Here is a 23,332-nt window from a genome sequence, read left to right as displayed (position 1 = left end):
CCTTTTTTATTATTTCACTTCTCCCTGGCTGCTTATCCAACCCAACCAACAATTTTTTCTTGTATCATGTACTTATCTAGGCTGCCGCCCTTATTTCTCCTTATGGGTTCGGATCAGTCTGCCCGACATTGGCCATGTTTCGGCAAGACGTTGCCTGCTTCAGGGACTGTGGGAGAACAATCTACACAACCAAGGACTGCTTCTATAAATTACAGGTGCTGAAAAGACTCAAGCCTCTCCTGCACTTTCACGACTTCAGATCTGTTCTCCAGGCCATTCTGTTCTCAAAGGTAGACTATTGCAACGCTATTCTGCTCGGTCTTCCAGCTTCCACTACAAAACCCCTTCAGATGCTCCAAAATGCAGCAGCCAGAATCCTGACAAACACCAATAGGAGAGATCACATTACGCCCATCCTCAGAGATCTGCATTGGCTCCCAATAAGCTTCAGAATTCTTCACAAATCCCTCACTATCATCCATAAAACCATCCACTACCAGGTCCCCATCGACCTGCAAATCCCTCTCAAACTACACTCCTCATTCAGACCTATCAGGGAAGCTTACAAAGGCTCTCTACACGCCCCTCCTAACAAAGCCGCCCATCTGTCAACCACCAAAGAACGGGCCTTCTCGACAGCCGGACCCAGCATCTGGAATGCCATACCCCCGGACCTCAGACGGGAACCTTGTCTACTGACTTTCAGGAAAAAACTTAAGACATGGCTGTTCAAACAAGCCTTCCCATGATACAGGACAGTAACAGCCATGTCACAAATCAGATCTAGGTCTCTCACATACCGCCATAATTGTATTTGTAATTAATTTTTTGAGTTATCTCTTTCCTTCTTCTTTCCTCCTCCCCAGTTCCATCACCCCTGTTTTATTGTAACTTCTCGCTTCTTCTGGTTAAGGTTAATGTTATAATACTTCTGTTCTCTGTAAACCGATATGATATGATCTTTATCATGAATGTCGGCATAAAAAAAGTATTAAATAAATAAATATATCGCTCCATGGTGAGACCGCACCTTGAATATTGTGTACAATTCTGGTCGCCCCATCTCAAAAAAGATATAGTTGCGATGGAGAAGATACAGAGAAGGGCAACCAAAATGATAAAGGGGATGGAACAGCTCCCCTATGAGGAAAGGCTGAAGAGGTTAGGGCTGTTCAGCTTGGAGAAGAGATGCCTGAGGGGGGGATATGATAGAGGTCTTTAAGATCATGAGAGGTCTTGAACGAGTAGATGTGACTCGGTTATTTACACTTTCTAATAATAGAAGGACTAGGGGGCATTCCATGAAGTTAGCAAGTAGCACATTTAAGACTAATCGGAGAAAATTCTTTTTCATTCAACACAATAAAGCTCTGGAATTTGTTGCCAGAGGATGTGGTTAGTGCAGTTAGTGTAGCTGATTTCAAAAAAGGTTTGGATAAGTTCTTGGAGGAGAAGTCCATTAACGGCTATTAATCAAGTTTACTTAGGGAATAGCCACTGCTATTAATTGCATCAGTAGCATGGGATCTTCTTAGTGTTTGGATAATTGCCAGGTTCTTGTGGCCTGGTTTGGCCTCTGTTGGAAACAGGATGCTGGGCTTGATGGACCCTTGGTCTGACCCAGCATGGCAATTTCTTATGTTCTTATCTGGTAACGCCTCCACCAAGGGGTGGGAAGCTCAAACCCAAACGACATGGTCCTTCACAGAGAGTTGTCTTCAGCTCAGCTTTCTGGTTTTGATGCAAAAAATTAGGTTGTCATGTTCTCCTTTAACAAACAAGCGGGCACGGGCTCCTTTGCCTTTTGTTGAGAAGTCCTCAGGATCTGGGCATGGGCTGTTTACAATGGGGCTCATCTACAAGCAACAAACCTTCCAGTATTCCAAAATACTCTAGCAGGCCACCACAGCCAAGTCTTACTTCCTCATGAGTGGTCTTGGGATTGACAGGTGGTGGATAATCTGTCTTTTGGGGTTTATTTAGTTAGTTATTAAAAGTTGTTTCGCCTATAACAGGAATGTGCTAAATGAAGTACAGCATAAAACAAAATACAAACAAAAAATAAATGGAAACATAAAATACAAATCTAGCTAAACAGTATGATTATCAGACTCTGCCCCAATATTTCCTGCTACCCTGTAAAATCTAATGAAGTACTGCCAAAGGCCTCTTTAAATAGCATTTCAAATGCTTACAAAACTTGGCAATATCATAAATGGAGCGTAAAGACTTGGCTGGGGCATTCCAGAGCCAAGGGGCCAATACTAAAGAATGGTCTTTGTTTAGTTCTGGTTAAATGTGCTTCCCGAACTGATGGAAGCACCAATAACATTTTGCTGGAAGGATACAGAGAACGAGATGTTTTATAGAAATGCTGACAATTGACTTATTTGCAACAGAAAAATTAGAAGGTTTTGCTTCATGCTTCCAAGCAGATTGAGTTTGGCTCCCGACACTTTTCTGCTGTGCTGGGATGCAGATCTTCTATATGCATGCATATCCACCAATCCTGTTGATTGGAAAGACAGTCCGGAAAGTGCTTTGAGATTACTCAAGAATTATTTTTATTGCACTGGCATGGCCAAGACGAGTATGGTTTCCTCTACCTTCTTCGGTTGTCCAAACCACCTTTTGTTTCACTGGGCACATCCCCATCCTTTATCACTCAGGAGGATGGCATCTGCCATCTGAATCTGTCCTTACTAGCCCTCACGGCATAAATGTTGAGCACATGGTATTTATTTATTTATTTATTTATTTATTTATTTAAACACTTTTATATACCGACAACCGTTTGCACATCGTGTCGGTTTACAAATAACTTAAAACCAGGGTATATATAGGCATAGCCTTTACATAGAACAGTGAACAAGTGTAAAACAGTAGTAAAACAAGTACTAAATAAATTTGGGGAGGGACTCTACAGGGAGCAACAAGGAAGGGATGGGGTGGGAAACAACAAGGAGGGGTGAGGTTATATACAAGGCATCACAGATATGTACAATGTTGTTTCAGGCAATTGTTAGGGGGAGGGGAAAGGGAAAACAAGGAGGAGGAGGGGTTATATACAAGTCATCATAGATACGTACAATGTTGTTTCAGGGAGAGAAGACGGGAAACAGCAGGGGGGGCTGGGAAAAGGAGATGGTTATATGTGGGTCACAGAGGGAAAAGGGTTATCTATCGAGGGTGAGGGGGGTAGACTTGAAGGAAGAGCCATGTTTTGAGTTTCTTTTTGAAAGTGGGTGTGGAGGTTTCAGTACGTAGGTCACTGGGCATAGAGTTCCAGAGGGATGGGCCTGCAAGAGAGAGGGCTCTGTTAGTGGTAGATATAAGTCTAGTTGATTTTATAGAGGGAGTGCATAGGGTTCCGAGAAGGGCGGTACGGGTTGGTCTTGAGGAGGAACGAGGAAGGAAAGGGGGGGTTAACCAGTTGTACTGTTCGTTTATGATGCTTTTATGAATGAGGGTAAGAGTTTTATATATTATGCGTGATTGTATGGGAAGCCAGTGGAGATCAATGAGGGTGGGGGTGATGTGGTCTTTCTTGCTGACATTTGTGAGTATGCATGTGGTGGCGTTTTGGAGAAGTTGCAATGGTTTGATGTGAATGGCAGGGAGGCCAAGGAGGAGAGCATTGCAGTAGTCTATTTTCGCAAATATGATAGCTTGGAGTACAGTGCGGAAGTCTGAGAAGAAAAGTAGGGGTTTGAGTTTTTTTAAGGGTTTGCAGTTTGGAGAAACAGCTGCTGAGGATAGATTTGATGTAGGGTTTGAAAGTGATTTGGTTATCAAGAATGACACCCAAGTTTCGTGTTTTAGAAGGGAAGGGGTTAGAGGAGAGGGTAGAGGGAATAGGTATTGATGAGTGTTTGGAGGAGATGAGAAGGAGCTCAGTTTTATGGGGGTTGAGCGATAAGTGCATGTCAGCGAGAAGCTGGGTGATAGAGGCAAGAATGGTGTCCCAGTTTTGGAGGGCGGTGAGAATAGAGTTGGAGAAGGGGATGAGGATTTGCACATCATCGGCGTAAATGAAGTGCGTGACCCCAATTTTAGATAGAAGGTTGGTGAGGGGAAGCATGTATATGTTAAATAGGGTTGAGGAAAGTGATGAGCCTTGGGGAACACCACAGTCGAGATTTATGGGAGAGGATTCAATGTTGTCTGTGAGGACTGTGTAACTACGGTTTTGGAGGTATGATTTGATCCATGATAATGCAGAGCCAGTGATTCCAATGCTGATGAGAGTGTTGAGGAGGATGTTATGATCTACGGTATCAAAGGCGGCGGAGATATCAAGCATGGCAATGAGGTATGAGTTGCCGGCGTCCATTCCTTTGATAAGGGTGTCTGTAAGTGAGAGGAGAAGGGTAGTCTTCTTCCTGTATCTTTCTAAAGAAGATGAAAATATCTCTATCTTGGTCAGGAAGCCTTTGAGCAGGAAGATATATGGCTTCATATGGAAGAAATGTTTAGTCTAGAGCCAAGCTGGCTGTCTGCACAATTTCACTTGTAGCCTATGGGTCCTGCTTCTCTACTTGTTTTCCATTTCTTTTTCAGGACACAGCATGTCCTCAGTAAAAGTGCAGCTTTGTTCCATTGCAGTACACCATCAACAAGTTGAAGGATGCTCCAATTTCTATTTATCCTTTGGTATCCAAATTCCTGAAAGGCCTATGTCACTCTAAACTTTCTGTCAGTAAACCTCAGGTGCCTTGGGATCTTAACATTGTTTTAACTCTGCTTATGAAGTCTCCATTTGAACCCCTGGAATTGGTTCCTTTAAAATTCCTCACATGGAAGTTGCTGTTTCTAGTTGCCATCACGTCTGCTCAATGGGGTTAGTAAGTTGCAAGCTCTAAAATAGTGTTGGCTTTTAACTTAAATCAAGCCATTGTTCTTTCTACTTTTCTCCCAAGGCCTCATGCTCATAAAGGCAAGAAGGCTCTTCATTCTTTGGATTGTAAGAGGACCTTAGCCTACTATTTAAAAAGAACTCAAATTCATTGACAGGTTTAGTTGTTTGTGTATCTTAATCCTAATAGACTAGGAGTGGCAATTGCCAAAAGAAGTCTGGTAATTGTGTAGTGGACTTTTTTCATGTTCTGCTATGCACTAGTTGATTTTCAAATCACAGACTCCTTCAAGCCGTGTCTCATCTACGGGCCACCTCGAATAAGCACATCTTGCAAAGCTGCAACTTAATCATCTGTGCACACCTTCACATCCCACTGCTTTCTAGACAGCATGTTGAGAGATGATGGTAATTTTGGACAAGCAGTTTTGCAAGCTGTGATCTCCCAGTATTCCATGCTCCACTGTGGGAGCCAGATTGTTCTTCAGTAAATGCTCTGCTGTACAACCCTCAAGCTGGGACTTCCCAAGTGTCATGGCTAATCTCATCCCTGCTTATCGATGGAGAAAGCAAGTTTGCTTACCTGCAAACAAAGTTCTCCATAGACAACAAGATGAATTAGCCATGCCTATTTCCTACCTGCCTCCCATGAGAGTTGACTACCTCATTAAAGCTTAGTAACTGTACTTGTCTGAGGGGCTTAAAGGTAGTGCATGCATAAGAACCTCTGCACATATTCTATAAACTTTACTGCGCGTAGAGAGATGGGTTCATTTGGCACTATCAGATGACATCACCCACATGTCTTAGCTAATCCTGCTGTCTATGGGGAACCCTGTATACAGGTAAACAAACTTTTTTTTTTTTTTGTTTGGTGATTGTTGTCTTGTTGTTCCCTCCACTCTTTTTTTTTTTAAAGATCATTCTTATCTAGAGAGTCCCAGTTGTGTGATAACTGAGCTGCTTGTCTTCAGAGGAAGCAAAGTTACTTACCTATAACAGGTGTTCTGTAAAAACATAAGTTCACCAGTCACACAAACCCTCTCAGCTGTCCTTTGAGGAGTGAAAGCTGTAGGACTGCTGTAGAATGAGAAGTCCTGCACATGCCCAGTAAAGACATTCTGTAAGTGTCATGCCACTTGGCACAATGCATGATCATGTTAACAGCTGTCCTCAAAACATCTGCAACTTCACTTTCAGAAAAGGTGATCAAACAATTCTTTTTATTTGCCAATGAATAGTAAGAATTTGAGTTTTTCAAGGCATGGTGCTACTTTCGTAGATTTCATAAAACTAAGAATCGTACACCTAGCAAGTCCTCTCAGTAATTATAGGACTTAAAAAATTTGGGAAGCAGCTTGTTTTGGCACTGTAATTGAAAAAAATCAAGTCTTACCCAAAAAAATAAAAAGCCTAGATGACTAGTAATGTTTTTGAGGATGCAGGGGTATCAAGGTCGCCACTTTATTTATTTTCACTCTCCTGAATTATGCTTTAGTTGTGTTTAATTGAAGATCATTTCTTTGTTCATTATTAAAATGGTGGTGATCTGAGTAAACTCTGTGCTTATTTGATACATATTGGGCAGCTGTATAACTATGACTAGGAGTAGGATTGCTGAGGCATACCACTTGGAATTCTAAATTTATTTAAATATTCTGTTTCATATTCTTTTGCAGAGAGACATATGCAGTGATGCTAGTTTAAGTGATAATCCCTTGACTCCTCAAGCCAAACGCCCCTGCAAGCATGCTGAGCCTGTTTGCAATGACAGTTCAAAATCTCGCAATGCTGGGCAGCGGGAGGACTGGAGCATTTCAACTAGGCGTTCTAGGTAAGGCTTGTTAATTTTCTGATGCTTTTGTAGAAGAATACAGCTGTGGACATATGTAGACTAGTGAAGTGGAGATTTGAGAATTCAGTATCTGGTGAAATTAAAAAAGCATATTAATATTGCAATGTTACCTGAATTAGGAGCCATTTCCTTTGGTGGGATCTTTACTTTTAATTGTTTTTATTACCTGTTGCCTCATTTATTTGCTAAGTAGATAACAAAATTCTTACAGGCATATACATAATTGCATAAACATACAACACTCAAAATGCTATAAAATAAGTCAAAACACATAGCATAGAACCCACAACATACTTATGATTAACCTACTAACCACATAACTATAAACATAAACCACTAGATTATAACTAATTAGACTCATCACTCAATACAAGATACAAACATTTGGACATGCTAGATATGCTTTTTATGATTGTGAAACTGTTCCTTATTATGAAGCATGAATAGCAGTAAAACCAATTTCAGTGACTTAACTTTCTATAATGTCATAATGCTCCTGTATCGCTCTATGGTGAGACTGCACCTTGAGTACTGTGTACACATCTGGTCACCGAATCTCAAAAAAGATATAGTTGCACTGGAGAAGGTACAGGGGAGGGCGACCAAAATGATAAAGGGGATGTAACGGCTCCCTTATGAGTAAAGGCTAAAGAGGTTAGGGCTGTTCAGTTTGGAGAAGAGATGGCTGATGGGATATAATAGAGGTCTATAAAATCAAGAGAAGTCTAGAATGGGTAAATGTGAATTGGTCATTTACTCTTTCAGATAGAAGGACTAAGGGGCACTCCATGAAGTTAAGAATTGGAGAAAATTCTTTTTCAACAACATATAGTTAAGCTCTGGAATTTGTTGCCAGAGGATGTGGTTAGGGCAATTAGTGTAGCTGGGTTTAAAAAAAAAAAGGTCTGGATGAGTTCCTGGGGGGAAAAGTCCATTAATTGCTATTAATCAAGCATGGGATCTACTTAATGTTTGGGTACTTGCCAGGTATTTGTAATCTGGATTGGCCACTGTTGGAAACAGGATGCTGGGTTTGATGAACTCTCGGTCTGACCCAGTATGGCAACTTCTTATATTCTTCTAAAGATTATCTTGTAAAATGACATTAGGTGACATTTAACCACTATCAAATTAATGGTAGAATGTGCTTTGTTTCATCATCATTAGGAATGTATAAGACTTTTTGGGGATGCAGCAGTCTATAGTATGTACATGCATTATCTTAAACTAGAGTTCAGAAGATCACTTGGAGGATAGATACCCATGCATATTTAAATTTAATTATATGTATACTGTACTTTTTTTAAGGCTTAGGCATGTCACAGGCAAATGCAACATCAATATGTCTTCTAGCTCTGAAGAGTTAGGAGTAGAATTTAAATTTCAAACAGTTAAAACCAAAGCTGAAATTGATCTTTTACAAAATTTAAGGAGACACTTGCCTAAAATTCAAAAGAAGTGTATTTGAATGCTTGGGAACAGCTTTCACCAAAGTGCCACTTTAAGTTGATATTATATGATTAAGACTCTTTGAACAACAGTTGTATCACCTAAGAATCTTTGAAGATCATTAATACTTGACCATAAGCAGGCTATATTGCAGCTGATTATATTTATTGATCTTAAGATGCCCAAATAGGTGAATAAGGTGATGGCAAAAGCCAAAAAAAATACTTGGGTCTATAGGGAGAGGAATGGTCAGCAGATAAAGAGAAGTGTTATTGCTCCTGTAGAAGTACCTGATGAGACCTCGTTTGGAATAGTGTGTACAGTTCTGGAGATTGTACCTTTAAAGGATATAAACTGGATGGAGTTGGTCCAGAGGGTGGCTGTTAAAATGCTAAATGCTCTTTGTTATAAAGCATATGGGGCCACGCTTAAAAATTCTAAACATGTACCGTATTTTTCGCTCCATAAGAAGCACCTAGGATTCAGAGGGGGAAAATAAAAAAATAAATAAAAAATGGTGTGCTAAACCGGCTCTGTTCCCGGGCGTCTGTGCGTCTTATGGAGCAAATTAGGAGTGTGCATACAAATTTTTTTTTGTCCCCGTTTTGTTTTTGGGTCTGGGGAGGGCCATTTCAGTCCACTCCCGGATCAGAAAACATTTATCGTTCTCTTTCGTGGGAAAAAAAAAAGAAAACCCCACCCCAACTGTTCAAATTTAATCAACTACATTACCCGAGGTCCGGATCTCTCGGGGAGTTCAAAGAATCATTACCTGATCTTTCAGGGAGTTCACATCATTACCTGAGGCTTGTGTCACTCAGGGAGTTCAACCATCCTCTGCTACCAAAATGTTAAAAACCTTGAAACTTACCCTACCTGGTTTCCTCCCCAGAGATAGTGATGAAACAGACTTTCAGTTTCAAAACATTAACATTTATTAAGCAGCTTAGAGATCTTATAAGAAATGGCAGTATCTGCTTATTTCATGCATGCATACAAAGTTAAGATAGAGGAAACGATAAGGAATCAAGAGATTGTGTTTCCTTATGGGAGTAAAGGAGCCCATCTTACAGAATATACTGTTTTGTGAGCAATGCCAATTTACTCAACGTTTTAAATTTGCCTTTGATTTTTATACTGTTAAACATGGCTCGCATATGCTTACCCCTCCCCTCGCTCATCCCCCACGTTTGTTGGTAATTTTCCTTCATGCGCCTCTCAAACATCACACATTCTGCAACTGTTGCAATTCTCTCTTCATTCAGGAATAATTAGAGTAAACGGTACGTACTATTTACCAGCGACCTTCCTGTTCGTTGTTAGAAAATTAGCCAAACTGCCAAACAAAACAAACCTCCTTTATGCCAAACTTACACAGGGCTAAGCTTAACACTTTGCGTCAGGAAATACACAGGCAATTGGGGACACAAGCAATAAGGAAAAGATAGTTACAAAAACATATTTAAAGTCCAGTGCTTACCCAATTACCTTTAATTTTTGTTGGTCTCTCCTCTCTTTAGCCAAGACTTACTTTTGAATGCTAATAATCTCTACCTTACTAACCCATGGGGTAGGAAATGGAGTCGAAATTCTTGCCATGTGGAGGCAGTAGCTTACGTTCTTGGGCTCGGTGGAAGGTCCCTCCCTTCGCTGGACTCCAGGCCAGAGACAGAGGGGCAGTAATGGCCACCAAAGCGACACACTGTTCAACTCTCAAGTCTCTTAGTCCTTGTCTCCACAAGTCATCTCGGCCCAGGATGCATGGGGGCAAAGCAGGGGGAAAGCAACGGCACTCAGATGGATCGCCTCCTTCTCTTGAGATGGGTCTCAATCGACTGACCCTGAGTACTGGCACCCTGCTATTTTTCAAGGTTTCCCATATGCATAATTCAGCAGCTCATGCATAGTCAGCTGAACGCATAATTAAAGCTTTTAATTAGCGCTTTTTCCAGTCCTTTGTGTCATCTCAAGCTTATTAAACTATCAATTATGATGAATGACAGTTGTGCACATTTGACAGAGCTCTGATAAACTGTGATCCCGGATAGACATAAGGAGCCATAAAAAGAGGCCTCAGTATTATTGCAGGTCCGATTCCCACACCAGACCATCTGTGCTGCTGATTCTTTTGGCTCATTTTTGGTGCCAGCTCAGCTAGCACGGCTAATAAATCCATCAGCATAGTCACTTACACAGCATTTCCTTTTGGCTGCCCATGGCAGAACAGGCAATGTCTATTTTCTCCAAGGAAAAGAAGGGGATGGTAGTTCTCATACATGGGTGACATGATCAATGAAGCCTGGCATGGAAAACTTCTGATAAAATTTCCAGAACTTTGACTTTGCATACTGAACATGTCCAGCATGCCCTATACCATGAGCCATGCGGGATCCTTCTTCAGTCTGTTTTTTTTCCACGGAGCTTTTGCATCGAGGTGTGAGTGAGCTCTTCAATTTTTTCTTTAAAACTGTGGAAAACTTTCCCCCCTGATTTTTCTTGGGATTTTTCTCATGTTCCATCGATGTTAGGTCCCTCTCTGTCCTTCCCATAGCCTCCTTAGATAGGTTTCTCGGTGTTTTTGGATAAGTTTTCTTTTGTTTCGATCTCCCCATGAAGGCGGTTCCTCAGTGCCTGCCATCAAGAATTTCTAGAGATGTGTATTCCTCCTACGAGATGGCAGACCAGGTTCCAGCAGGTGGCCACTGTTTCTTTCTTGCTTCTAGCCTATGGCAAAAAGGTCTCCGGCTCCAAACACCACAGTCTCTTTATTCCATTTTGCCAATGACTCCCATGACTGTGCTGGACTAAGAGCATATCCTACATCATGAGGAGAGCATCCGACAGTCACAACAAGCTATGGAACAAATCACTGACATTGTGAGGAACTTATTCTCATCTTTATTCTTGCAAGTTCAGTCACCAATTTTTTCCTCCGTTGTATCCAATCTGATCGGTAGTAACCGATGCTAGGAACATTTCCATTGCCTACACCTGAATCATCTGAAGACAACGGAAAGGAACATCTACCTCCTTTTGCATCTTCTAGGGAGCCTTCATTGGTACTGTCCCCAAGATCAGAAAGCCCCATATTAAAATCACCAGGGGAGTCCCTAGGAAGCTGGATGAGAATCCCTCTCCTCTGGTGTTACCACAGCTTATAAACGAAACCTTAAGTTTTGTCTCCAAAAAACACCAGGCTAAGCTTCCCCATAACACTGCGATGAAAAGAGAGCAAAAAAATCAAGACTCCAATCTAACTCACCCCCGGGAAATGATCATAAACTATTGGATGACTTTGGGGAAAAAAATCTTCCAAGGTTCAATGCTTTCAACGTGGATGAGCAACGTGGATGAGCAAGTAACTTAAGAGACAAATTGGCAGATTTCCCGTGTCTAGATGACTACCTGTTTGGGGAGAAATTGAAGGAAACAGTCACACAAAGGATCAGAATGTCGCACTGCAGTTCTTCTCTACCGGGAGTGACTAGTCAACCACATCATGGAGTTTCTTTCCCCAGTACAAGATTTCCTTCTTCCAGAGAAGACCCTACAGACCACACCAGAGTTATCGGCAGGTCCCATACCAACCACCAAGTCCCTAGCAGACATCACCACAATCTTGTGGAAGACAAAGGGATAGGCGCTAGCACAAACAACTGCCGCAGTTGACAAAATTGCAGCAGAGTTTTTAAAATTATCCCTGCCACAGCAAATAACAGGGTGCAGAATCCAACACTTTGCAATATCATGGTCCAAAATAACAGCAGACGAATGGGTGTTGACATAGAAGAATTAGCCTGCTCTCAGTGCAAACAGTGCTATTACTCCAAATTCTTCCTCATCCTCAAGAAATAGGTTTCTGACCTATCCTAGATCTCAGAGCTCTCAACAAACACCTGTGCTGAGAGAAATTCAAGATGACATCTCTAGGGAACATTTTGCCTTTTATCCAATTACAAGACTGGATATGCCCCCTAGACTTTAAATATACTTTTGCTTATATACCTATGCACACGTCCTCTTGGCATTACCTCTGCTTCAAGGTAGGAGAGAAACAGTCAGTACAAAGTGCTCCCCTTTGGACTATCGTTAGCCCCCACAGTTTTCATAAAGTGTTTAGCTGTGGTGGTAGCCCATTTACACCGCTCCGGAATACGGATATTCCTTTACCTGGATGACTAGCTAATAGCCCCCTTGAAAGAAGTCCTACGCTCTCACACATAGCTAACAATCACCTTTCTGGAGGATCTTGGGTTTGTAATAACTTATGAAAAGTCGAAACAGAATCATACAAATGATGGCAGGAAAAGACCAAATGGCCCATCCAGTCTGCCCAGCAAGCTCCCACACTTATTTTCCCATACTTATCTGTTTCACCAACCACCAAGTTCAGGGCCCTTGTTGGTAACTGTTTGATTCGAATTTCCTGCCACTCCCTGCCGTTGATGCAGAGAGTAATGTTGGAGTTGCATCAAAGGTGAATCATAAGGCTTAATGATTAAGGGTAGTAACCGCCGCATCAAGCAAGTTACCCAGATGCTTGTTTACCCAGACTGCACAGATCAATGCCTTGTTGGATGCTTTCTGAATGTAAATCCTCTTTTCCACTTTTCCCTCTGCTGTTGAAGCAGAGAGCAACGCTGTATGTGCATTCAAAGTGAAGTATCAGGCTTAATTGGTTTAGGGTAGTAACCGCTGCAATAAGCAAGCTACCCCCATGCTTATTTGTTTACCCAGACTGTGTAATTCAATCCTTGTTGGTTGTTGTCTGAATGCAAATCCTCTTTTCCACATTTCCCCTTGCCGTTGAAGCAAAGAGCAATGTTGGAGTTGCATTAACCATGTGAAGGCTTATTGAGTAAGGGTAGTAATCACCAGGTAGTAGCCACCATTCCAGCAAGTCACTCCCATGGCTCTTCTCTTCATTCCCATCCTCTAGCCTTTATGGATCCACAGTGTTTATCCCATGCCCCTTTGAAATCCTTAACAGTTTTAGTCTTCACCACTTCCTCTGGAAGGGCATTCCAGGCATCCACCACCCTCTCCGTGAAGAAATAATTCCTGACATTGGTTCTTAAGTCTTCCTCCCTGGAGTTTCAAATTGTGACCCCTATTTCTACTGAGTTTTTCCAACAGAAAAGGTTTGTTGTTGACCATGGATCATTAAAACCTTTCACGTATCTGAAAGTCTGTATCATATCACACCTGTTCCTCCTCTCCTCCAGGGTATACATATTTAGGTTCTTCAATCTCTCCTCTTAAGTCATTTTATATAGACCATCCACCTTTTTGGTCGCCCTTCTCTGGATCGCCTGCATCCTGTCTCTGTCCCTTTAGAGATATGGTCTCCAGAACTGAACACAGTACTCCAGGTGAGGCCTCACCAAGGGCCTGTACAAGGGGATCATCACTTCCTTTCTCTTAGTAGATATTCCTCTCTCTATGCAGCCCAGCATTCTTCTGGCTTTAGCTATCGCCTTGTTACATTGTTTCGCTGACTTCAGATCATTAGACACTATCACCCCAAGGTGTCTCTCCTGCTCCGTGCACATCAGCCCTTCACCCCTCATCAAATACAGTTCTTTCAGATTTCCACACCCCATATGCATGACTCTGCACTTCTTGGCATTGAATCTCAGCTGCCATATCTTTGACCATGCTTCCAGCTTCCTTAAATCCCATCTCATTCTCTCCACTCCTTCTGGCATGTCCACTCTGTTGCAGATCTTAGTATCATCAGCAAAAGATCAACCTTACCTTCTATCCCGTCCGCAATCTTGCTCACAAAAATATTGAACAGGACCGGTCCCATCACCGATCCTTGCGGCAGTCCGCTTAACACTGCTCTCTCTTCAGAGTAAGTTCCATTTACCATCCAACATTGTCTTCTGTCCGTCAACCAGTTTGCAAGCCAGGCCACCACCTTGGCACTCATTCCTAAGCTTCTTATTTTATTCACAAGCCTCCTTTGTGGGACCGTATCAAAAGCTTTGCTGATATCCAAGTAGATGACATCGAGCGCTCTTCTTCGATCCAATTCCTTAGTCACCCAATCAAAAAAGTCAATCAGATTTGTCTAACAGGACCTTCCCCTGGTGAATCCATGCTGCTTCTGGTCCAGCAATTCTTCTGACTGTAGATGGTTCACTATTCTTTCTTTCAGCAACGACTCTATTACTTTTCCCCATCACAGAGGTGAGGCTAACCGGCCTGTAGTTTCCAGCCTCCTCTCTGCTCCCACTTTTGTGAAGTGGGATCACCACCACTCTTCTCCAATCACTCAGCACCACTCCCGTTTTTAGGGATCTATTGAACAGGTCACGCAGCACATCTGAGCTCCCTCAGTATCCCCATGGCTTTGTCCACTTTCATTTTTCCTAGCTTTTCCCGTGCATTCTCTTCTGTAAACTGAGTTTCATCTATTCCACTCCCCTCCAATTTCTTGTTAACTAGCGACGGTCCTTCTCCAGGGCCCTCTTTAGCGGAATTTTTTGCCAGAGGATGTGGTTAGTGCAGTTAGTGTAGCTGGGATCAAAAAAGGTTTGGATAAGTTCTTGGAGGAGAAGTCCATTAACTGCTATTAATCAAGTTTACTTAGGGAATAGCCACTGCTATTAATTACATCAGTAGCATGGGATCTTCTTGGTGTTTGGGTAATTGCCAGGTTCTTGTGGCCTGGTTTGGCCTCTGTTGGAAACAGGATGCTGGGCTTGATGGACCCTTGGTCTGACCCAGCATGGCAATTTTTTATGTTCTTATGAACTGAAGTATTTATTTAATATTTCTGCCATTTCTTCGTGTCTCTCCACACATTGATCCTTTTCACCTTTCAGTTTCACTATACCACTTTGGACTTTTCTCTTTTCTCTAATGTATCTGAAAAATGTTTTGTCATCTCGCTTTACCTCTTTGGCAATCCTTCCTTCCACATGACTTTTTGCTTTCTTGATTACTTTCTTCGTCTCCCTCAGTTCCACCAGATATTCTTCCTTGTGATCCTCCCTTTGGGATCCTTTTTATTTCTTAAACACTGTTCTTTTAGCTTTTATTTTATCAGCCACCTCCTTTGTGAACCAGATAGGTTTCATTTTTCTCTTGCTTTTCTTTACTTTTCTAACATATAGATTAGTTGCCTTGTTAATTGCTCCTTTTAGTTTGGCCTACTGTTGTCCACATCTCTCATTTTCTACCAGCCTTCTAGTTTTTCCTCCAGGTACTTCCCCATTTCAACAAAGTCCGTGTTTTGGAACTGCAAAACTTGTGTCTTCTTGCGACTTCTCTGTATCCTATTTGTGATATGAAACCATACTGTTTGATTACTGGTGCTGAGGTGGGCTCCCACCTGGACATTAGAGACATTATCTCGTTAGTGAGCACTAAATCGAGTATAGCTCCCTCCCTCATGGGTTCCATTACCATTTGTTTGAACAGCGCCCCTTGCAGAGCATCCACTATATCTCTACTACTGTTAGGTTCTGCAGAAGGGATTCTCAAGTCTACATCCGGCAGATTAAAATCTCTAACAATCACCACGTCTCCCTTCTTTCCCATTTTTTGGATGTCTTCAACCAGATCTCTGTCAAGTTCTTTCATTTGATTTGGAGGCCTGTAAACCACTTCAATAAAAATGGATGCTCCATCTTTTTTTAGGATGGCCCATAATGCTTCTTCTTTGCCCCATCTTCCTTGCAGCTCAGATGCTTGGATATTGTTTTTGACATAAAGAGCCACTCCTCCCCCTTTTCTGTCCTCTCTGTCCTTCCTTAACAAGTTATAGCCCGGTATGGCCGTATCCCATACATGAGATTCCGTGAACCATGTCTCCGTGACAGCAACAATGTCCAAGTCCGCCTCCACCATTAGGGCTTGCAGATCTGGGATTTTATTGCCCAAACTACGAGCATTTGTGCTCATAGCTTTCCAGCTTTTCTCATTCAGGTTACTGCTTTTCTTGGACTCCTTTTGTGACTTATTTAGCTGAGTTTTGTTATCCACTTCACCCTTTTCCTTTGTATTTGGGGGGTGACATTCTAATTTCTTTCTGCCACCCCCGGCACCTAGTTTAAATGCCTTATGACATAGGATTTGACTTTATCACTTAGGATCCTTTTTCCTGCCACAGTCAGATGTAAGCCATCTTTGACAAAGAGCTTTTTACTGTTCCATACACTGCCCCAGCCCCCAATATATCCAAAACTTTGTTCTTTACACCAGGATTTGAGCCATACATTGACGTTATCAATATGGCTTAGCCTCTCCTTCCCCTTTCCATGAACAGGTAACACTTCTGAAAAGGCAATGGTTGTTGTCATGTGACTAATCTGCTTCGCTAGAGACTGGAATTCTCTCTGTACCACTTGGATGCTGTTTCTAGCAAGATCGTTTGTTCCCAGATGGATGATAATATCAACTGTAGAGTCTTTGCTTTCTTCTTTGATCACTTTGACTATCTGAATAGCATTTCTGCCAGCTGATGATCCTGGAAGGTTTTTAACTGTAGAGTTTCCCTTGAAAAGAGTTCCCAAATTAGTGCCTCTGATGACTGAGTCACCCAGCACAATGAGTTTTTTCCTTTAGTTATTGATTGAACTACATCAGACTCAGTCAATACAATTTATAGGGTCTTGGATAGACTCATTTCAGTCCAGAGCCTTCCTTCCAGAAGACAGAGCTCAGAACCTTCAAAGCCTAGCAGAACGAATCCAGCAACAGAGCAGTACGTCTGCACGCCACATCCTCTTGTTACTAGGACATCTAGCTGCGGCAATACATGTAGTCTCCTTAACCCATCTACATATGAGACATTTGCAATAGGGGTTGCAAACACATTGGAATCAATTCCTGCATCCCCTATCATCCAGACTTATCATTACCAAGTTCATGAAGAGGGATGAAAGTGGTGGCTCTATCCATGGGTATTGGAAGTAGGAGCCCCACTTCGGCCACAACCACTCCAAGTCATAGTCACAGCAGAGGCCTCCTCTTGGGGCTGGGGATCCCTTCTCCTGCAGTTCAAAATGCAGGGCCTGTAATCACCCCAAGAATCATATTTCCAAATACCTTTACTAGAGGTAAGAGCAATAGGTCATGCGCTCAAAGTATTTCAACAAATGCTTCGAGGGAAAAGCATAATGATTCATACCAACAATATATTATATAAACAAGGTAGCAATGTGTTATATAAACAAGCAAGGGGGAACGGGGTCTTGGACTCACTGCCAAGAAATGCTGACAATCTGGAACTGGACAAAAATGAACTTCACGACCCTGCAGGCAGTCTATCTTCCGGGAATCGCAAATGCAGAAGCAGACAGACTCAGCAGAGTATTCCGAACGCACAAGTGGGCTCTATCGAAGAAAGTAGTCTACCGCCTAGTCCATCGATAGGGGCACCCTTGAATAGATCTATTTTCAGCCATAGGGAACAGGAAGGTAGCCTGTTGTTGGTTCCTGTGTCCTAGCCCATATAGAGAGGCTCCAGACACATTCCTAATTTCGTGGTCTCAGGGTCTGCTCTACACTTTTTCCCTGATTCCACTAATAGCCAAAACAATGTAGAAATGCATTCAAGACCACGCCAGGATGTTATTAGTAGCCCTAGTGTGGCTGAGACAGCCTTGATATGCATATCTCTACAACTTCTAGCAAGTTTCCCGCAAAGTCTGGGAAACAGCTCAACACTGCTGACCCAAGAAGCAGGATTATGCCTTCACCCTTTGCAACGTTCGCTCAATCTCGTGGCATGAATTTTGAATGCTCGACTTTACTGCACTTGTGTTTTATCTAGTAGCGTTGAAGACATCTTAGTTTCAGCAAGAAATTCTTCTACATGACATAGTTACGCCTTCAAATGGAATCATTGTGCAAGGAACACTCCTTTGACCCAGTTACTTGAAAACCTCATCAGTTACTGGATTACCTACATTTCTTTTCTAAAAAGGGCCTCGCAACCTCTTTATCTGAGTGTATCTAAACGCAATAGTGGCTTCTCATAACCAGGAAGCAGATAGCCCCATATCATAGCAGCCGCTCATCTCGCTTCATGAAAGGACTCACATACGACCTCCCCTACTGAAGTCTCCAATGCCTTGGGACATAAATGTAGTCAGAGTTTTAATGTAACTGCCATTTAAACCCCTGGATAAAGCTGAATTACTGGACTTGGATAGTAATTTTCTTAGTGACAATTACTTCAGCAAGAAGAGTGAGTGAATTGCAAGTGTTGGTGCACTTCTTACCATATCTACACTTCTTCCATGACAAAGCAGTCCTGCGGATCCTTCTGCACTTCTTGCCGAAGGCAGTATCAATGTTCCACTTAATCCATCACACTTCCCACTTTCTTCCCAAAACCACATAAAGAGGAACGGGACTAGCTACTACATACTCTAGACTGCAAAAGGGCATTTGCCTATGATCTTGCAGCATGCGTTTGTAATAGCTATCTTCTCAGCTTTTCGTGTTACATGATCCCAATGAAATTGAGAATGTCAATCACAAAGTAAACTCTCTCTAATTGGATTACATCCTGCATACAGCATTACTATGCGACACAATCCCTTACTCTGTCGCATCCCATAAAAGCATACTAAGTCAGAGTGACTGCAGCTTCACATTTGGGGAATGTGCCCATTGAGGATATCTGCAAGGTGGCCACCTGGTTGTCGTCCACACCTTCAGCTCACACTACTGCCTAGATTAACCTGCAAAAGCAGATGGCACAGGAGGAGAGGCAGTATTACACCTATTACACCAACGATCAACCAAACAGATACTGTTCATAGAGGAGTCCGGGTTGTGTTAAAAAAAAAAAAAAAAAAAAAAAAAAAAAAAAAAAGTATGAAACAGAAGAAAAGTACTGGCCTAGATCTTTTTCACAGCCCTCAGCTTGGGACTCCCCATGCAGCATGGCTAATTCAGCCTGCTTATCGACGGAAAAAAGCAAGTTTGCTTACCATAAACGGTGTTTTCCGTAGATAGCAGGATGAATTAGCCATGTGTTCCCACCCTTCCTCCTTGGACAGCATTTGTACGCATCTGGAAATAGTCTTTGCTTGGATATGAACTGAGGAGAATTCTAGAATGATCATTTGTGTGGGAACTACCACTAATGCCCTGAAGGGCAAAAGCTCAAGGCTTTGAGAAGACAGCTCCACCTATTGCCACCTGATAATGTCACCCATGCAGCATGGCTAATTCATTCTGCTATTTACGGAAAACAATAATGGTAAGCAAACTTGCTTTAGTGCCAGTATTGATTTTTCTCTTGACTATAGTAACGGGTTTCATTTTGGAAGTATTGTCATCACAGTTCCAAGTACGTGGATCTCAATGAGTCAATCAAGGACTCAGGAGAAGGCAATGGCTACCACAGTAAAGAAATTCACATACAGAGAGAGCCTTCTATCATCCTTATGAGACAAAAACAATGCTGTCTGTGGACAGAAATGTATCTTGAATTCCATACAAAAATTGTAATCTAATGCTAGAAATTTATTTATATATTTAAAAGATTTGTTTCATGCACTATTCAAAGTATCTGACAAAGTACAGTTGAACATACACAATTCCAATGTGAACTTGCATATACAATTCTTTATCTAATTACTTGCTGCTGAGTAAGATCATAAGCAAATTAGGACTCAATCAGATATTCCCATTAGCCTTTTTGAAAACAAAAACAATTTTAAGAGACAGATGAGAATCTTATACATAGCCAGAGTAGTGGGTTGTCTTTAATAAAATCTTTTCTCATTATAATTATTTGAAATTTAAAGGAATGAATTATCAGGAAAGTTGTCCTACGTTAGGAGTACAAATTGTATAACTATTTCTCCTATTTCCTATCATAACTTTGTCCAAATCTAAGTAATTTTTTTAAATTGGCTTTCAATAGGAACAATGCCTTGTTAAAGTCTTCACACCGTCTTCACCCCATCTAAAGAATATAATGCAAAATGCATTAAAATAGGTTGTTCATTGATTTGCACAACAATGTATGTTTTCATTGTGAAAGAAATTCTAGAAATATTCCAAACGTACTGTAAAAATACTCCCTCCCTCCCAAAAAAAAAAAATCTTGATTGCACAGCAATCCCAAATTAATTGTTTAAAAACTTACCTTAAGTCCCATAATACGTTAAATAGAGAGCCTACTTGTGACCACAGTAGTCAATCTGATCGAGCTGATTTGAATACTTCTGGATTAAGAATCATTGTATTTCTGTTGTATGATGTAATTTTGAAGCAAAGGTTGAAACATGTTGAACAAGAAACTGCTAAAAGAACTCTGGGATAACATTCAAATGTATAGATTGAGGGAAGGCTATAAGAAAATTTCAGTAAGTCTGAATATCCTTAGGATACTGTTAGGTCCATCAATGTAAAATGGAAACAGTTGGGTACCACCAGAGCACTGCCTCAATTAGGCCATTTCTCCAAAGTCAGTAGCTGTGAGTTAAGATTTAATGGAACAGAGTCAACATGGATTTACCCAAGGGAAGTCTTGCCTAACAAATCTGTTTCATTTTTTTTGAAGGGGTTAATAAACATGTGGATAAAGGTGAACCGGTAGATGTGGTGTATTTGGATTTTCAGAAGGCGATTGACAAAGTCCCTCATGAGAGGCTTCTACGAAAACTAAAAAGTCATGGGATAGGAGGTTATGTCCTTTATCCCAGGGCAAGCAGGATGCTAGTCCTCGCATATGGGTGACGTCATTGATGGAGCCCTATTGCGGAAAACGTTCTGTCAAAGCTTCTAGAAACTTTTGACTGGCACTCTGAGCCCACTGAGCATGCCCAGCATGCCATGATATTCTCTGCCACAGGGATCTCCCTTCAGTCTTCATTTTTCTGTGCTGCTGTTGGCATCGTGGAGCAGGAGCCTGTGTGAGTTTTCTCACATACTGACTGACTAAAAATCAGTTTTAAAACAATTATTTCTCTCCCATATCGGGGTCTCCGGTCTTATCACCATCCGGTGAGTAAATTTAGTCTCATTTTCACTCTCTTCAGTAAAAATATTTTTCTTCTCATCTTCATCGACGGCTGTCTAGGAAAATATGGCCATGGGATTAAAAAAAATGTCCCAATTGTAATCGGACTATGTACATTACAGATCCACACCTCAAGTGTGTTTGATGTAACATTTTGTCCAAAGTGTGCTGAAATGACCGCGAAGGGTCGAAAGGCCCGAGAAGAAAAGATGGAACACTTATTAGAACATAAGAACATGCCATACTGGGTCAGACCAAGGGTCCATCAAGCCCAGCATCCTGTTTCCAACAGTGGCCAATCCAGACCATAAGAACCTGGCAAGTACCCAAAAACTAAGTCTATTCCATGTTACCATTGCTAGTAATAGCAGTGACTATTTTCTAAGTCAACTTAATTAATAGGTAATGGACTTCTCCTCCAAGAACTTATCCAATCCTTTTTTAAACACAGCTATGCTAACTGCACTAACCACATCCTCTGGCAACAAATTCCAGAGTTTAATTGTGTGTTGAGTAAAAAAGAACTTTCTCCGATTAGTTTTAAATGTGCCACATGCTAACTTCATGGAGTGCCCCCTAGTCTTTCTACTATCCGAAAGAGTAAATAACCGATTCACATCTACCCGTTCTAGACCTCTCATGATTTTAAACACCTCTATCATATCCCCCCTCAGCCGTCTCTTCTCCAAGCTGAAAAGTCCTAACCTCTTTAGTCTTTCCTCATAGGGGACCTTCTCCATCACAATTATATCTTTTTTGAGATGCGTCGACCAGAATTGTACACAGTATTCAAGGTGCGATCTCGCCATGGAGCAATACAGAGGCATTATGACATTATCCTTTTTAGTCAGCATTCCCTTTTTAATAATTCACAACATTCTGCTTGCTTTTTTGACTGCCGCAGCACACTGAACCGATGATCTACAACTTTTGCTTTCCCCATCGACGTCCACTCAATCATCTCCGGCCGGAGTTTCGAAAAGTCTAATCCTCAAAAAACGTCGTCCGGAAGGCTTGGTAGATTGTTTATCGCCGACCCCATCCGTGGCATCGACGAGGTCAGCGGCAAAACATCGACTGAAGCATCAGTATCACCACCCATCTATCCCAGAGGTACTTCTCTTCCCAGAGAAATCGACCGCAAAACGGCCTCACCTTCAAGAAATACCGAGGCCTTCGAGGCCAAGGCGTTCACCTCCTCTAGATGTGCCGAATATCGAACCTCCAACAACACTGCCACCACCACCACATGTAGCTGCTCTGCCTGCACCAGCTATCATGGAGGAATTGACAGATTTTATCCATCAAGTGGTGCTGCAAGCGATGAAGGATCATCGACCATCGATACCCTCGCCAACGCTGATACCGGTGCCTGAACCAATGCCGGTACCCTTACCGAAGCCACTGCCTGCACCGGCACTGAAGCAGCCGTCGACACCGATGTCTCTACCACCGATGCCCAGTCCATTGCCGGAACCAGTTCAGTCAATACAGACGCCAGTGTCTGGGGCCCCAGGACAACCAGAATTAGCATTGTTTCAACTTCTCATGAACAGATTCGACGCAGTCGTCGGTGCTTTACCTCCGAAACCGATTCCAGCTAAACCACATGAAGAATTCCCTGGACGGACACAGTTTGATGATCCACAGCCGGGTCCTTCAGGGCTTTTTCGACCACCAAGGTCTTCTTCCACTTCTCCTTGTAGAGAAGACCCTTAAGATTCCTGGGAGGACAAACATACGGATACTTCTTCTGAGAGTTTTATGTCTGACTCTTCTCCAGAAGGAAGGAAGAAATCCCCACCGGAAGACTTATCCTTCACTAATTTTGTTAAGGATATGGCAGACACCATACCATTTACCTTGGTATCTGAAGAGGACACAAGACAGCATGTTCTTATGGAAGTTCTACAGTTCGTGGACCCTCCAAAAGTCCTGGCTATCCCTGTCCACGAAGTACTGTTGGAATTATAGCATAGACTCTGGGAGCATCCATGCTCAGTACCATCCATTAACAAGAGAGTGGACACCACTTATTTAGTCCAAAATGTTCCTGGATACCAAAAATCACAACTGCCACATCAATCATTTGTTGTTGAGTCTGCACAGAAGAAATCTAAGAGAATAAGACCTCATTCCTCCACTCCTCCTTGGAAGGATCACAGATTTCTGGACT

At 42.0% G+C, this 23,332-nt stretch overlaps 1 protein-coding gene across 1 annotated transcript in view; it reads left to right on the top strand.

Moving 5' to 3' along the window:
* Positions 1-23,332, top strand: part of ATAD2B (ATPase family AAA domain containing 2B) — a 610,472-nt gene that overhangs the window by 43,731 nt on the left and 543,409 nt on the right. The window contains exon 2 of the mRNA XM_029596002.1: positions 6,535-6,689. Coding sequence (XP_029451862.1) covers positions 6,535-6,689 — 155 coding nt within the window. The remainder of the gene's footprint in view (positions 1-6,534; positions 6,690-23,332) is intronic.

This window comes from Rhinatrema bivittatum, chromosome 3 (genome assembly GCF_901001135.1).
Source record: "Rhinatrema bivittatum chromosome 3, aRhiBiv1.1, whole genome shotgun sequence".
Classification (NCBI taxonomy): domain Eukaryota; kingdom Metazoa; phylum Chordata; class Amphibia; order Gymnophiona; family Rhinatrematidae; genus Rhinatrema; species Rhinatrema bivittatum.
The sequence above is the reverse complement of the archived record's forward strand: the minus strand, read 5'-3'. Positions and strand labels throughout refer to the sequence as shown.